Consider the following 16,482-nt stretch of genomic DNA (forward strand, 5'->3'; position numbering starts at 1 on the left):
GTAATAAAAGAACTATCCAGTAACTTAGTGTTGGTAAATCATTCTCTGCAAGCATGTGTAAAAAAAAATTCTTGATATTTTGCTCCCCTTGTGATGTCAGAAGGGGATCTTAATATAATAAAACCGCCCCTTAATTTCCACTATCCAACCACAGAACCGTCATTTAATGCAGAAAGAGGAAAAATGACAGTACAATTGAGTTTTAATTTCAACAAACCACCATTATGGTGATCAGTGTTTGTTTTAAAAGGGACACATCATGAAAATTTAACTTTTTCCATGTTTAAGTGCTATAATTGGGTCCCCAGTGCTTTTATTAACCTGGAAAAAGTAATAAAAGAACTAAGCAGTAACTTAGTTTTGGTAAATCATTCTCTGCAAGCATGTAAAAAATAGCTAATTGGAATTTGGCTCCCCTTGTGATGTCAGAAGGGGATCTTATTATAATATTACCGCCCCTTAATTTGCACTATCCAACCGCTGCACTGTCATTTAATGCAGAGAGAGGAAAAAAATGACAGGACAATTGAGTTTTAATTTCAACAAACCACCATTATGGTGATCAGTGTTTGTTTTAAAGGGGACACATCATGAAAATGTGACTTCCCGTGTTGAAGTGCTATAATTGGGTCCCCAGTGCTTCTATTAACCTAGATAAAGTTATAAAAGAACTATCCAGTAACTTAGTGTTGGTAAATTATTCTCTGCAAGCATGTGTAACATTTTTATTGAAATTTGGCTCCCTTTGTGATGTTAGAAGGGAATGTTATTATAATAATACCACCCTTATTCTGCACTACCCAACCCACGGCACTACCATTTAGTGCAGAGAGAGAGAGAGAGAGACAGAAATTAATTAACAGCACAACTGAGTTTCAATTTCAACACATCACCATTATGGCGATCAGTGTTTGCATTTTATCAGCTCAACTGCATTTAAATGGACACACCCAAAAACGGCACATTTTTGCTCACACTTACAAAGTGGCAATTTTAACATGTTATAATAAATTATCTGTGGGGTATATTGAGCTAAAACCTAACATACCTACTCTGGGGATACCAAAGATTGATCCCTTTTAAATGTCTCCTTTAAATAAACAAAGAAATTATACTTTGCATAAAGATTTAAGATTTGTTTTAATGACAGTCAACCACATCATCTCATAATGCAAAAAAATTATATAATTACTGTAATGTGGATTTTTGCATCTTTGATGCATTAAATTCAAAATCTTTTACTATTGCAGTCATTTTTAAGTATAACAGTAACAAAATACTTAACAGTGTTAAAATAAGCTTAATTTCTTTTATGCAAACTAATATTTCTTAGTTTTGATGTATGTGTGAGATATCTGAACTGGTCTTGTTCTTGATAAGATTAACCCGAGCATGTGATGTAGTGTTTTATTGACTTTTTAATGACTTTCTCTTTGTTTTTGTAAATATGTTGATTTTACACTGAGTATTAAGTTTATACTTCAGCGTGTTTAAATGGAATGGAATACAAGCTGATGCTTTGCTGTCCCGCTGCATGCTGGGAATACCTGCTGTTAAATCTTCTTATATCAGGACATTTACTGCTTTACTGACAGAACTCAAACTGTTTGCTTCAATTTGACTGACCAAAGTTTGTTATTTTGTCTTATTGAGTTCAGAATAGTTATTGAAAGATTGATATTTATTTATCTCTTTTGATTTGAGAGATGCAGTATATGAGTATAGGCTATTGCTTGTGAAATTTCGTAAGTATTTTAAAGGTCCATTTAGAAAGACATTTTCAATTTCGAAAGTTACGTTGATTGTATTTCCCATTGGTCGCCCTTCCGAAACGACTCTACTTTCAGATCAGACTGGGTCGAGTTTGGACCAATAGTCTTTGGCTTGATGTGTTTTGTATCTTACTGGCTTAAGCAATACTTTTAAATATGTTAAATACGCTGAATTGACTTTGTGTAAAGAGAGCATGACAAGCTTATTTTTCATGACTGCTTAAAGCATATCTTTAAATAATCTCTTAATGTTTGTATTTGAGCTATCAGTATTATTTAAGATTATTTATATTATTGTGTTTATGTAAAAATCGCTGTGTTGCCATGAATTTATTAGTATGAATAGGAATGTTTCAATTATATTATATTTTATTGGCTAGTTCTGAAGATGTTTGTTTTCGATGTGAAAGGGATTTTTTCTCTTTCTGCAGTCTTCCATATCACTTCATTTTGTACAGATGGCACAGCTTTATCAAGAAAGTCTAACTTTGTATCATTGTGTCTTTCATTTCTTGGAAATGTTTATAAGAGAATTGGTGAGATAAAGACATTCATATTTTTCACGTCAACCTGGTGTTTTTGGTTTGTTTTGACTTTACATCTGTTTTAAGAACTGCAATAACACAATCGTAAGGACACAACAACTTTTTATTAGTTAAAAGTAGTTCATATTTTATGATTACTTTTTGTTGTGATTTAGGCTTCAAGTTTTATTCTGCTGAGTCTTTTCCCTAAAAAACAAACAAACAAAAAATAAATAATTAAAAAAATTAATTAATGAAAATTAATTTCCAATCTTGTATTTTCAATGTTTGGTCTTTATAACCCAAATGTATGCATGTATGTATGTATGTATGTGTTTTTCTGCATTTATTTCAGGTAGCAGTTTGGTTACAGTACCAGCAGGTGGAGCTCCCTTCCCAATCTCACGGCTCTTGACTCTCAGCTTGTTGACCTGAGACTCTGCAATATCAGCGCGTTCCTGTGACTCCTCCATCTCATGCTGCACCTTCCTGTATCTGGACAGGTGAGTGTTGGCCTGCTCCTCCTGTAAATTGAGATTTTTTTAGTTAATTTGTATCTTCTCATTTGATTTATGAACTTTTAGGATGACGTCACAATGTTCAGAAACAAAACCATCACTCACAGCTTCCTCAGCTTGACGCTTGTAGGACTTGACTTTCATCTGCAGCTTGTCCACCAAATCTTGCAGTCTCATCACATTCTTCTTATCTTCTTCAGTCTGTAGAAGTCAAAGAGGTTAAATCACTATCCAGCATTGTAGATTGACTCATCTGTTGTTACTTCTGTACAGATGGTAAGTACCTGGTAGGTGAGCTCCATCACTCTCCTCTCATATTTGAGCAGTCCTTTAAGAGCTTCAGCACTAAGTCTCTGTTCACCCTCAACTTCAGACTCCAGCTCACGCACCTTCAGTAAAGAAGTATTTTACAATAAGTTTTGTTCTTTTATTTGAGTAAACAAGCAACACGAGTGCTCATATATTGCTCAACAACACTAGAACTTCTAAGGCTTTTTGTCACTTCAATTGTCTGTAGTCACTTTGTGTAACTCTCTTTTGGTTCTAATCATATTTTGTTAGTAATGTCCACTTCTCAGAGTTCTAGCCTGGCTTTAAATAGTTGTTTTTTTTACCAATATTCTCTCTGTCGTGGTCAGGACTTGTGAGAATAAATTCTGAACCTGAACATTCAAAACCTACCCTGGCCTCCAGTTTCTGGAGCTGTTTCTTTCCTCCTTTCATGGCCAGACTCTCAGCCTCATCCAGACGGTGCTGCAGGTCTTTCACCGTAATCTCCATGTTCTTCTTCATCCTCTCGAGGTGAGAACTGGTGTCCTGCTCCTTCTTCAGCTCCTCAGCCATCATGGCAGCCTGTAATGAGAGACAAATATCATTAACTACGCTTTAGGACAAAGACACATCAAAGCTGCATTTAAGAATTATATGGTTGCACGCGCTCTTTAGAATAATATCTACATTGAAAGTAGACTGTAGCAAATACTCACATCAGTGATGGCCTTCTTGGCTTTCTCCTCTGCATTTCTGGCCTCCTGGACCGCATCATCCACCTCACCTTGAACCTGGACCAGATCAGCTTCAAGCTTCTTCTTGGTGTTAATAAGACTTGTATTCTGTGAGACATCAACAGCTTCAGTCAGAAACCTCACTGTAACCTTCAAACAGCTGTTCTCAAGTTTAGTGTTATTGTACAATTATTGTACCTGAGAGTGCAGCAGTCCCACACGCTCACTGGCATCCACAAGCTCCTGCTCGGCCACTTTGCGGCCTCTCTCAGCTTGCTCCAGTGCTACTCTTAGCTCCTCAATCTCAGCTTGCATCAGGTTATTCCTGCGCTCCACCATTGCAGCCTGTTCCTTCATGTCTTCCTGACCTCTGATGGCTTCATCAAGGTGCAGTTGGGCATCCTGTGGCAGGATTAGGGTGTCAGCATTCAAGCTTTGATTCTAATTCAGACAACTAAACGTTTTACAGAAGGAATGTTACCTTGAGTTGGCCTTGGACGTTCCTCAGCTGTTTCTGGGCCTCAGCAGCCTGGCGGTTTGCATGACTCAACTGAATCTCCATCTCATTGAGATCTCCCTCCATCTTCTTCTTGACTCTCAGGGCATCGTTTCTGCTCCTGACCTCAGAGTCCAAAGTGCTTTGCATGGAATCAATAACTCTTTGGCTGTTCCTTTTGATCTGCTCAATCTCCTCATCTTTTTCAGCAAGTTTTCTGTCAATCTCGCTCTTGACCTGGGTCAGCTCCAGCTGGATACGAATAATCTTGGATTCTTCATGTTCCAGAGTGCCCTGATAAACAGTAGTGAGGTTTTATTAACATACAAGAAGAGTGAGATGTGTGAGTAATAGATGCTTGCATGGTTTTAATGTTGATTTACCTCAGCTTCCTCCAGTGCAGTCTGGATCTCTGATTTCTCAATCTCCACTGCCTTCTTGGCTTTCTCTAATTCATGAATGCTCTTTCCAGTTTCTCCAAGCTGCTCAGTGAGTTCAGAAATCTCCTCTAAAGGTACAAAATACAGTTTTAAAAGTTATAGTTTCAATGTTTCTTTTTTAAGAGTGTGTTAATAAAATTGCCATTTACGTTGCAAATTCTTGTTCTCTCTCTTCAGAGTCTCCAGGTGATCAAGAGTTTCTTCATAAGAGTTCTTCATCTTGAAGAGCTCAGTGCTGAGGGAACGAGCTTCTTTCTGAGCACCTTCTAGCTCAGCCTGACCTTCCTCATACTTCTGTTTCCACTCTGCCAGGACCTTGTCAAAAATAGAAACGTAATCATTAAAGTTCATGAATTTCATGAAGTTTAGATTTTTAGATGTCATGTTTTCCTTACCTTATCAAAGTTTCTCTGCTTCTTGTCCAGGTTGGCAGCCAATGCATTTGCTCTCTCCACATCAATCATGAGGTCCTCGACTTCACCCAGCAATCTCTGCTTGGTCTTTTCCAGAGAAGCACACTTGGAGTTCACAGCCTCAACAGATTCTTCAGCATCCTGGAGACGCTGAGCCAGCTTTTTCCTTTGGAACATTGTATGAAATTATGTCTTGGTCTATCAGATGTGAATTGCTCAATAATTTACTTAAATGTTGTGCATTATTTCTTGGCTTCCTCAAGCTCCTCAGTGCGCTGGATAGCATCAGTCTCATATTTGGTTCTCCACTGAGCCACCTCACTGTTGGCCTTAGACATGCCACGCTGAAGTTCACCTTTTGCCTCTTGCTCCTCTTCATACTGCTCTCTGAGCAAATCACAGTCATGGCGAGCAGACTGGACAGCATGGGCCAGAGCGTTCTTGGCCTAAAATCAAACATGTTTAATTTGCATTAGAAGTCTCTGTCTCCTTGTTTTTCTTGAAATGGAAATACATTTCACTATGTGTTATGATTTACCTTAAGTTCCTCCTCAACATGTCTCTTGAGTTCTTCAATCTGTTGAGTGAAAGCCTGTTTTCCTCTGGTCAGCTGAGAAACAAGAGCTTCTTTCTCCTCCAGCTGGCGAGCCAGTTCACCTGTTAATCCGCTTTGTGTTAATAATTCTATTGAACAATTTTATTTAAAATATAATTTTGTTATGCACTAACCATTCTCAGTTGCAAGTCTTGCTCTTTGGGCACTCGTGTCATTGAGCTGGCGAACATTTTCATCATTCTTGGACTTGATTTCACTCAGTTGGTCTTCAAGGGAACGGCACATCTTCTCTAAGTTACCCTTTAAGAATACAAAAGTGTTTTACTCATGTTTTGTCTCATTATGGAGTTTCATTTAATGATCTTCTGCTTGTGATTACCCTTTGATTTGGCCACTGCCTCCATGTTGCTTGATAAGTCATCAATCTCCATCTTGTACTCACTCTTCTCCTTCTCCAGCTTTTGCTTAACACGCTGAAGGTTGTCAATCTGTTCTCCGAGCTCAGCCACACTGTCTGCCTGCTTCTTTCGGAGAGCGGCCGCTGTAGCCTCATGTTGTAAGGTGGACTCTTCCAGATCACGACGCAACTTCTGGAATTCTGCTTCCCTCTTCTTGTTCATCTCAATCTGGGCAGAAGTGGCACCACCAGCTTCCTCAAGCCTCTCACTGATTTCTTCAAGTTCCCTGGAGAGATCAGCTCTCTGCTTCTCTACTTTAGCACGAGCAGCTCGCTCGGCCTCAATTTCTTCCTCCAACTCCTCAATGCGGGCCTATTTTAAAATATCTATTTAGTTTATCATACTTGTACCTTTTTTGTCTGGACTATAAGTCACACTTTTTTCATAGTTTGGCAGGTCCTGGAACTTCTAGTTAGGTGCGTCTTATACATCAAAATTATTTCATATGAACCAAGAGAAACTATTACCGTCTACAGCCGTGAGAGTCCGCTCTATGCTGCTCCTGTATTTATGTAATTCAGTGGATTCCGTTATGTGGAATGACTTCAGGACCTTTTTGAACTTGACTTGGCTTGTCGTGTTAATTTTGCCTATTCAGCCTCCCCGGTATGTTCTGTATGCTATTGTTTAGTTGAATAACTTGCCTTTCCAGAATAAATGTCTGTTCTTCAGCTTTGATTTTGTGAAATCATTTTCTAAATAAACGCATTGTATAGTCCAGTGTGACTTATTTATGTTTTTTGTCTTCAAAACGCATTTTTGACTAATGCGACTTATAGTCAGGAAATGTGAATTATCTCAGCTAGGTACTTCATAATGTAATAGAAATTACCTGAAGTTCTTTGATCTTCTTCTGAAGCTGTGCCCCTAAAGACTGTTCATCTTCAATCTTGCTGATCAGTTGACTTATCTCAAAGTCCTTCCTGTTTCAAGAAAATTAAGGTTTGTAGAATGTGTATTGGTTTACATTTGCTAATTTTCTATCTTGTACTCACTTTTTGATCTTTTCGTCTGATTGTTGTTTGTCATTTTCCAGGTCCATTATAGATTCCTGGGTCAGTTTCAGATCACCCTCAAGCTTTCTCTTTGCTCTCTCAAGATCCATACGGAGCTTCTTCTCTTGCTCCAGTGAACCCTCAAGCTGTTCATAAAAGCCAGTACATTAGAATCTCCTACATAAAGATTTATTTCGTTTTATTTATGGTCTAATTATCATGTTTAACATCTTACATCATCCACTTGCTGCTCAAGTTTTGTCTTAGCTTTAGTCAGAGTGTTGACTTTGTCTTCCTCTGCTTGAAGGTCATCAAGGGTTTGCTGGTGTGCCTCTTGGAGGGCTTTCTTCTCTTTGGTCAGCTTGGCAATACTCTCATCCTGAGAGGCCATCTCCTCAGTCAGGTTTTTCACCTAAATGCAAAGCATTGTTCAGTGTTTTTCTTATCAAGCATTTACACATGGGCCGTGTTGTCAGGAAGATGTGATTAAATGTGAACCTTGTTTTCTGTTGCATGTTTCTCCTTTTCCACTTTGGCCAAGGTGAGCTCCAGGTCATCAATATCTTTCTTCAGTTCAGAGCATTCATCTTCTAGTTTCCTCTTCTTAGCAGTCAATTCAGCATTGATCTCCTCCTCATCCTCCAGTCTCTCGGTTGACTCTTTGAGTTTGGCCTCAAGCTGGATCTTGCTTTTGATAAGACCTTCACATCTCTCCTCAGCATCATTGAGACTATCAGCTTCCTATTTATTGGGATAAGGACAAGGTTAATTTCTTGAACCTGTTGAAATCTATCAATGTGGGTATAAGCACTGCAGCACTCACAGATGCTACTTGCAGTTGAAGATCATTTTTCTCCTGCAGGAGTGACACCATTTTCTCCTCAAGCTCCTTCTTTTTCGCTAGTGCCTTGGCTAGATCCTCCTTCATTTTCTCATAGTTCTCCTTCATGGCTGCCATTTCTTTCTCTGTCTCTGCACTCTTCAGAAGAGGTTTAATCTTGAAGTACAGCTTCATCCATGGCCAGTGTTTCACATTCACGAATGAGCGGATGTTGTATTGGATGGTGAAAATTGATTCTCTGTGTAAAATATCATCAGTTAACACCTATCTTTGAAACCATTTCATTTAATGTGTTTACTAGACACTTTGAATGTACATTGTACCTCCTTTCCATCATTTTGACAAACTCCTTCCTCATTACATATCCACGACAAAGGGCCTGAGTCATGGTTACCAGCGAGGCTAGTTTCTCATCTCTCATCTCTTCAAGAGTACCCAGCAGACCAGCTTTGAAGAACACCTGCAATCCCACCACAGAATTTATTTTAACTGGTAGTAAACCTGTTGTCTCTGTCTACCTAGTATGACTTCAAGATTTCAACTAAACTTCTGTCACATACTTTGGTGTGTCCAAACTTATACTGGTTGTGGTCGACGTCAATAGAGCCCAAGAGTTTCTCTGAAGCTTTCTTGTTGTCCATGAACTGTCCCTCAGGGATGACACTAGCATTCAATACTTTGTATCTGAAATCAAGTGTTTTGAAACATTAATGATAGGTCTTGACTGTATTTGTAGTGAGATTAATGTTACACTGTGATTGCTTAAACAGAATACCTCTGTTTGAAGTCACCGTAGAGGATTCTGCTGGGGAAACCTTTCCTGCAGATTCTGATACCCTCCAGCACACCATTACACCTCAGCTGATGGATAACCAGGTGGTTCTCCATCAGACCTAAAACAGAGATGACCATGAGTTTACAAAGCAACTCAAACAATCATTGCACCTTTGATTCAATAGTCTTTACCTGGAGTCTTGGACTCGTTGGGAATCAGGCAACGCACAAAGTGGGGGTGAGTGCTCCTCAGGTTTGTCATCAGCTTGCCCAAGTTCTCCTGTAGAATCAATGTTGTTGTGTTTTCACTTGGACAGTAATCTAAGTTGAAATACAACATTTTACCTGCTGTTGAGCAAAACGTACCCTAAACAGTGCAGACACGGTCTGGAATGAACCACCCTTCTTCTTGCCTGCTTTCTTTCCAGCAGCTTCAGCTGTTTTGTGTGTAGATGATACAAGTTAATGAAGATTTATAATTAATATTATAACCATTGTATTGTCATCACTTGTTCTGTTATTCTTACCTTCACTTGCACTAACGGCATACAGGAAGGCCAGAAGTTTGACTGATGACTTCTGATAGAGTTGCACAACAGAGTCGTTCAGTGGATCCTTGTTCTTGTCCAACCAGCCAGAAATGTTATAGTCAACAGTGCCAGCGTAATGCACCAGAGAAAAGTGAGCTTCTGCCTTGCCTTTGGCAGGTTTGGGCTTCTGAAAAGCTGCACATTTGCCGAGATGCTGATCATGCAGCTTGTTTTTAAAGCTCATGTCTGTTGCTTTGGGGAACATGCACTCCTCTTCAAGGATGGAGAAGATGCCCATTGGCTGGTGGAGAAATACTCAAGCTTAAGCACAAGTACATAATATAAACATTGTTTTTTCAAGTCATTATTTTTACCTTCTCAATAAGCTCAATGCAGGCAGCTAAGTCCATTCCAAAGTCAATGAACTCCCATTCAATGCCTTCTTTCTTGTACTCCTCTTGCTCCAGCACAAACATGTGATGATTGAAAAACTGTTGCAGTTTCTCGTTGGTGAAGTTGATGCAGAGCTGCTCCAAGCTGTTGTACTGACATTTCAACACAAGCCAATTTTCACTCTTATATCTTTACATTTATATTTAGATTATTAGAAACATTAGTAACTGATGCTCACATCAAAGATTTCAAATCCAGCGATGTCCAGCACACCAATGAAGAACTGTCTCGGCTGCTTTGTGTCCAACATCTCATTGATACGGATGACCATCCACAAGAACATTTTCTCATAAACTGACTTGCATAGAGCGCTAACTGCGTTATTCACCTGTGAAAGAGTGTACAGAGGTCATGAATTTGATCTTAGATGATTTTAGATTTTGTCTAATAGACATTGATTGTGTTGCTCATCATCACCTGTGGTACAGTTTGACCTTTGGTCACATACTCATTTCCAACCTTCACTCTGGGGTAACACACAGCTTTCAGCAGGTCTGCAGAGTTCAGGCCCATGAGGTATGAGATTTTATCAGCCTCTATAAACAAGCAAATTTTCCAAATAATGGTCAATAAATGAATGTTTGTACGGTGATACGACTATCATCTCTCTTCAGATAGTTCATCTCTCACCCTCAGTGCCATCAGGTTCAGCCTGCTCCTCTCTCTGCTTCTGCTTAAACTTCATGTTGCCATGATGCATCACAGCACCTGTCAGCTTGTAGATGCCTATTTTCTCCTCACCAGTGAAGCCCAGAATGTCGATAGCAGTCTGTTTGTTTGTGAGAGCCAAGTAAGTTCTTTTTAAAATACATTATCTTAAGCACTAGCATCATTTCTACTCATGCAAATATATAATAACAATGCTGTTGTCCACCACGTACATCTGTGGCAATGAACTCTTCCACATCGTCAATACTCTTGACAGTGATTTCACCCATGCTGATCATTGGATAGTCATAAGGATTGGTGGTGATCAGAAGTGCCTCTGTAAACAATTCATGTGCACTATATTAACACTGCTCTTAGACATTGGGTTTCATCCAGTAAGCTTGACTATACATGAATTTGAGCATGTAATGGATGTATGGACATTTTCGCTATCAAATCATGATTTTATAACAACTTTCGTACTAAAATTTCTTCCAATTATATGCATAAAATATGAGATAATCTTGTACCACAAGTACACAATAATCATGAATTTTATATTCAAATACTCGGCTATAATTATATAAGTATATAATAATGTTGATATAAAATATAAAAAAAGTGAATTAGGCAGAACATTTTCGTAAGAAATTGATATGTGCCTATAAATACAAAAAACCTACGCAATTATTAGTAAATGAGACAAAGTGTGTATTGAATCACACAATACTGTCAATTTCTTACCGAGCAGTTCTGGTTTGTGTCCAGTCATGAGCTGGTAGAAGATGTGGTAGCTCCTCTCAGCAGACAACTGGAATGTTACTCTTGACTTTTCCAGCAGATCTTTACAGGAGAACATTGGCTTCAGATGACTAATATTCATGTTTGTTTATTGATAAAATATGTTTGGTTTCAATACGGTGCTACTCACAAGTTTCAATATCAGCTGACGCCAGTTTCCCAGTTGTACCAAAGTGAATCCTGATGAATTTACCCTAAAACATTATTTAGGACACCTTTGAATGTCTGCCATCTTGGAAAGGTATAACACAAATCATAATGCATTTCAACAGACTTTAACTTACAAAACGAGACGAGTTGTCGTTCCTCACAGTCTTGGCATTACCATAAGCCTCCAGCAGGGGGTTGGCTGCTATGATTTGATCCTCCAGCGATCCCTGTGATGAATACAAGTAGTCTTTACAAGAATTGTTTCCCTAACTTTGTTTAAACTGTCTAAACTGTTTATTTTTACATTTTTCACTGCAAAAAAATGACTTTCTAACTTAGTCTTATTTTCAGTAGAAATATCTAAAAATTCTTAAATAAAGATGCATTTTCTTGATGAGCAAAATTATCTAAGAAAATAAGTCGTCTTTTTAGACAAAAAATATAAAATTTAATTGTATGGTCAAATTTTTTCTTACCCCATTGGCAGATATTTTTGCTTATTTTAAGCACAAATTCACTTAAATTGTATACTTTTTGTCTAAAAACTAGACTTATTTTCTTAGGTCACTTTGCTCATCAAGAAAGTGCATTTTTATTTAAGAATTTTTAGATATTTCTACTGAAAACAAGGCAAAAATACTAAGTAAGAAAGTCAATGTGCTTTGGCTAACCTGCATTTTTCCCGGGACAGGTTCTGCCCTCTTCGGTCCAGCCACAGCGATTGTCGCAAAGTACTGGATGACACGTTTGGTGTTGACGGTCTTTCCTGCGCCGGATTCTCCGCTGTAGTGGAAAAACGTAAATGTAAGACACTTTACATTAGAAATAAAATATTAGAAATTAATAGAATTGTTGTCATGTATTATAAATAAATATTAGAAAAGATCTAAACTCACGTAATTAGGATAGACTGGTTATCACGATCTGAGAAAACGTGTTAAAAGTTGTTTAGTAGCAGAGCATGTTATTACATTAAGATGAGATGTTACACGTTACAACATGTTATATTTAGAATTAATGTGCACTGAGAAATCGTACACAGACTAGAACATTAAAAATATGTTAGGTTTAGTTTAGTGATCACTTCAAAAACATGTTTAGTTATTTATTTTAAAACTTTTTAAAGAGTGTCTGACCGGTGAGCATGAACTGGTAGGCGTTGTCAGAGATGGAGAAGATGTGTGGTGGAGCTTCAATCCTCTTTTCTTGCCCCTGTAACCGGACACAACAATTGCATCATACACCGGCAGCCATTTGTATGGATTGACAGGGACGCAGAACAAACCAGAGTAGGTCTGAAACAGAGATGTGTGTTCAACATCAACCTCATCGCAGGTATTAAAAGTGATGTTGTTAGACTTACATAGATCATCCATGCTGCGTAACGCTCTTTGAGATTATACAGCACAGTGGCCTCATTGAGGTGGGTCATCATGGCCATGTCCTCAATTTTGTCAAACTTGGGTGGATTCATGGGAAAGATTTGATCATCTTTGACAGTGAGAGTCTGAAAATAAACAACAGCATCAGGATGAGTTATACATGACTCGAGATGTTAATAACAGTAAAAGATTAAATGAACGTACCTTCCCACTCTGAGTTTTGACAGTAGCTTTGCCACCCTCTTTACTAACAAGAGTACCCTTCAGGTACATCTCATCTGTATCTGTTACAAAGAAGGCTGTTTTGGCATCAAACGGTGTGTTCTGAGCCTCAATCCTCTCTCTCTCTGGTTTGCGGAGGTAAATGGCCGCCGGGCCAAAACACTCCATCTCACCGTCTCCCATGATGACTTCTCCTGAAGTATTATAGAAATTAAAAATCAGAATTTGTACTTCTTGATTCTTTTCTTTGAATTTCAGCAAAACCTACATTCATACTCTGCCAGAAACACACATTCTTATTCTTTACCATGACCTTTTTCCACATTTCAAAATCGAAGTAATTGAAACAGTTAAATAACACAAATTAAATGTGATGGAGGTATAAATTGAAGAAAACATGTCAGACAAGTCAAGGAGAAGTAGCCATGTTTAGCTTACATTCCAGACATTTGTACTGTATAAAGGCTCTAATGATCATTTTAAAGGAGTGGTCAATCAAAAAATCAATTTTAACTTGATATTCGGTTATATAAGAGGTCATCATTCTTAAATGAACATCCTGCAAGCTTCAGAACTGAAAACGTCCTTGTTACTGAAATATAAGTTTTAGGCACCAAGACAAGAAAACGGTTGATTCAGGAATGTGCCAAAATAAGACTTTAAACACCTCCTCCAAACCCAAAAGGCAACAACCACTTTTGTAGCCCCACTCACAGCTTCGCATGACACACATGTGCGCCAGGGGCAAAGCAAACTTATGCAGTGTCTCTACAATCATTAAACATGTTTTTAAAGATTGCCAAATGTAACCAAAATGACTTTTAAATAAATTTTTCCTGAGAGACTTTTATTTTGACCTGGTGATCTGTTATGAGTACCCATGGAAACGGAGTGTTCGGTTGTGGAAAAACACAGTTGCTGTATTACCTTATCTCGGAGGCTCGGAACATAACATTAGGAATGCGTGGTTAAAGTTTGTTTTTGAAGAAGTTCCTGCTCGCTTGGGGAGTGTTTGTTTACTTTGTGTACCGCTGATTCATTTGTAAAGAAGTCGATGCTGGATTTGCAGAGCACCACTTATATTGGATCTGACAAAAATGACACATCAGTATGATGCAAGTAAAACATTTTAGTAAGTTACTACTACTATAAGTTTCACTATTGCTTTGTTAGAGATTGCTTTATATGTCCCGTTGTAACATCCTTGTCTTAACACATATGTTTGACTGTTTTAATTTACTAAAAACATTAAACGATTAATAAAGGTACAACACTTAACAATTCGACTGTAATATAACGGTAGAAATATACAACGTTAGTGATAAGGAAGGACTTTGATTCGATTTTGATTAGATTCTAATGCCCGCTTACTGTGTTGTATATGGTAATTTGGGAATAAAGCTGTCCAATCATAGCAGTGGGTGTTTACGTTCAGGTCTTCAATGCGGCCCGCCCCTTTAAATGAACCATTTCTCATGACAGCATCAGAACCATGTTACAAAATAGCCTATTACTTATTGATTTTGATGTTTTTTAATGTAAAAACCATGCGCACATCATAAGTAGACCTCAGACAACAGCATAAAACAATAAAATCAACAGGCTCGTGGCCCCTTTAAGGATTTGTAGTGTAGGGATGTTTACAGGAGGGTTCAGTCAGTTGTGTTCAGATGTTTGATTTCTGAATCACATTAAATCAGTGACATGCTTTCTATTGAGTCTGAACTCTGCATGCATGTTTATTCATTAAATCATACAAACAGAAACGTTTGTTTTACCTTTTTCACAGCCTCAGTTCAGAGAAATGATGTTCAGGGTCTTGTTCACTAAACATATAGAAGAAACAGCTGTCAAAAATCTGTTATAATTACACATTACTTTATGTACAGTCAAATCTTTTTAATATAGTACAGGGTAGCTCAGTGTATTGTAGTATGGTATAGTGTAGGGTAGTGGTGTATTGTACAGTGTAGCGTGATATGTTAAAAGTATGGGGTAGTGTAGTGTAGTTTGGATAGTGTAGTATGGTATAGAGTATTATAATACAGTTGAGTTGAGTTTAGTTCAGTAGAGTGTAGTATGGTATGGTATAATTGATCTAACCTATACCAGATAAAGGTGTATTAAATGATCTTACCGTGGATGGGTCTGTGTGAGGTCTTGTTGAAGTGGGGAACACTTCTTTCTTTTATAGAGATGCTCGTGTGTGCACAGCAGAATCCATCGGCTCTATTTGGTCATGTTAATTGCTGTAAAGGTGTTGCAACACTTTGCCATTTATAGATCTGTATTTGTTATGGGCATCATTTATTTTCATCTTGATTACTCTTAATGTGCCAGTCATGATAATTTGAGATATCTAATTACTTTTATAAACATTCAAAAGCATTGCATGCGAATCATAGAATCAACATTCAGTTTTTTAACAAATATTGTTTGTGTAATTAAGTTTGTGATAATTTGTGATAAGTTTTACCAAAATACTTAGCATGTGGATTTGAGTTTAGTTTTGAATTAATTTTATTTGCAGTTATTTTAATTAAGATATACATGTATCTCTGAGTCAAAGCAAATTTTATGAAGATTAAAATTTATTTGATCTTGAATGAAACTATTGTGCTCATTCTTCTGTTCACAACCTAACATGAACTCTTACACAGTAGACTAGACTAGTTTATACTAAACCAAAACACAAGGGTATATGAACAACTGATTCAACAAAACAAATAAATGTGTATTAATAGTGTTTTCTGGTTTTATAAAGATCTTTTTTTCCTCTTAGCACTTTCATCTGGATTTGTAGTGTCAGGTTCTTAATGGGTCACATAGTTTCATGAGAATAAATCATGACTGTGGATCTGCCAGGAGATGCACTGATACGGTTCAAGTAAATAGAGAACATCCCCTTATCACGTGTTCTCTGTTGATCAAGCGCGTTTTGTGTTTGTGTGTCTGCGCCTGTATATGCATGCATGTGTGTAATGTAAGTATTTTTGCTGTAGGGTTGTGCAGTGTTGAAAGAGATCTGTAGTGTCATTGGAGCATCTTGCACACATGCCAAAAAAATTAAATGGCGTTTTTTATTTGAACTTTGATCTTTCTACACATGGAGCCCAAATCCACAAATAGAAGCTGTAGTGTCTGGCTGTGAGGCCAAATGTGGGTCATGCGTCATCTAGGGCCGGTTGCGCCAGCTGGATGTAAAAAAGTTGATTGTAAGCCAAGGGTCAATCTTCCAGTCTCTGTTGTGAAACCAACACGGAAGTGACCATAACTGCAATTCATCGACTGGTCGCTAGAGACTGGCTCCAAAAAGAAAACACTTCCCATAGACCCCCGTGTTAAAATGCCCAACATTTTTGCCCTTCTTGACAACTGTAAGGAAGGGTGAACTTTTTGTAACTCACCCGTTTAAATTATAGTTAACCTTAAAGTTATGCATAATTAAAAGCATGACCACTATGTCCATATTTTTAAGTCTTATGATGTAAACAGCTTTACATTA

General features: G+C 37.8%; 1 protein-coding gene across 1 annotated transcript; it reads right to left on the reverse strand.

Moving 5' to 3' along the window:
- Positions 1–2,401: 2,401 nt before the first annotated feature.
- On the reverse strand, positions 2,402–15,220 carry LOC129453203 (myosin heavy chain, fast skeletal muscle). Its single transcript, XM_073862079.1, is given in 42 exon segments — positions 2,402–2,500; positions 2,686–2,820; positions 2,920–3,015; positions 3,099–3,203; positions 3,496–3,666; positions 3,801–3,926; positions 4,017–4,220; positions 4,300–4,608; positions 4,698–4,822; positions 4,904–5,069; positions 5,150–5,333; positions 5,396–5,613; positions 5,706–5,824; positions 5,897–6,018; positions 6,099–6,493; positions 7,014–7,104; positions 7,177–7,322; positions 7,412–7,588; positions 7,675–7,917; positions 8,000–8,255; positions 8,341–8,477; positions 8,578–8,701; positions 8,793–8,910; positions 8,984–9,071; positions 9,158–9,228; positions 9,319–9,622; positions 9,696–9,866; positions 9,953–10,102; positions 10,192–10,310; positions 10,405–10,543; positions 10,656–10,759; positions 11,167–11,265; positions 11,354–11,417; positions 11,508–11,600; positions 12,045–12,156; positions 12,270–12,297; positions 12,510–12,576; positions 12,579–12,668; positions 12,737–12,880; positions 12,960–13,171; positions 14,756–14,803; positions 15,115–15,220. Coding segments are annotated over 40 exon segments (5,829 nt in total). The 5' UTR covers positions 13,161–13,171; positions 14,756–14,803; positions 15,115–15,220; the 3' UTR covers positions 2,402–2,482.
- Positions 15,221–16,482: the final 1,262 nt, after the last annotated feature.

This window comes from Misgurnus anguillicaudatus, chromosome 23, assembly GCF_027580225.2.
Source record: "Misgurnus anguillicaudatus chromosome 23, ASM2758022v2, whole genome shotgun sequence".
NCBI classification, from domain to species: domain Eukaryota; kingdom Metazoa; phylum Chordata; class Actinopteri; order Cypriniformes; family Cobitidae; genus Misgurnus; species Misgurnus anguillicaudatus.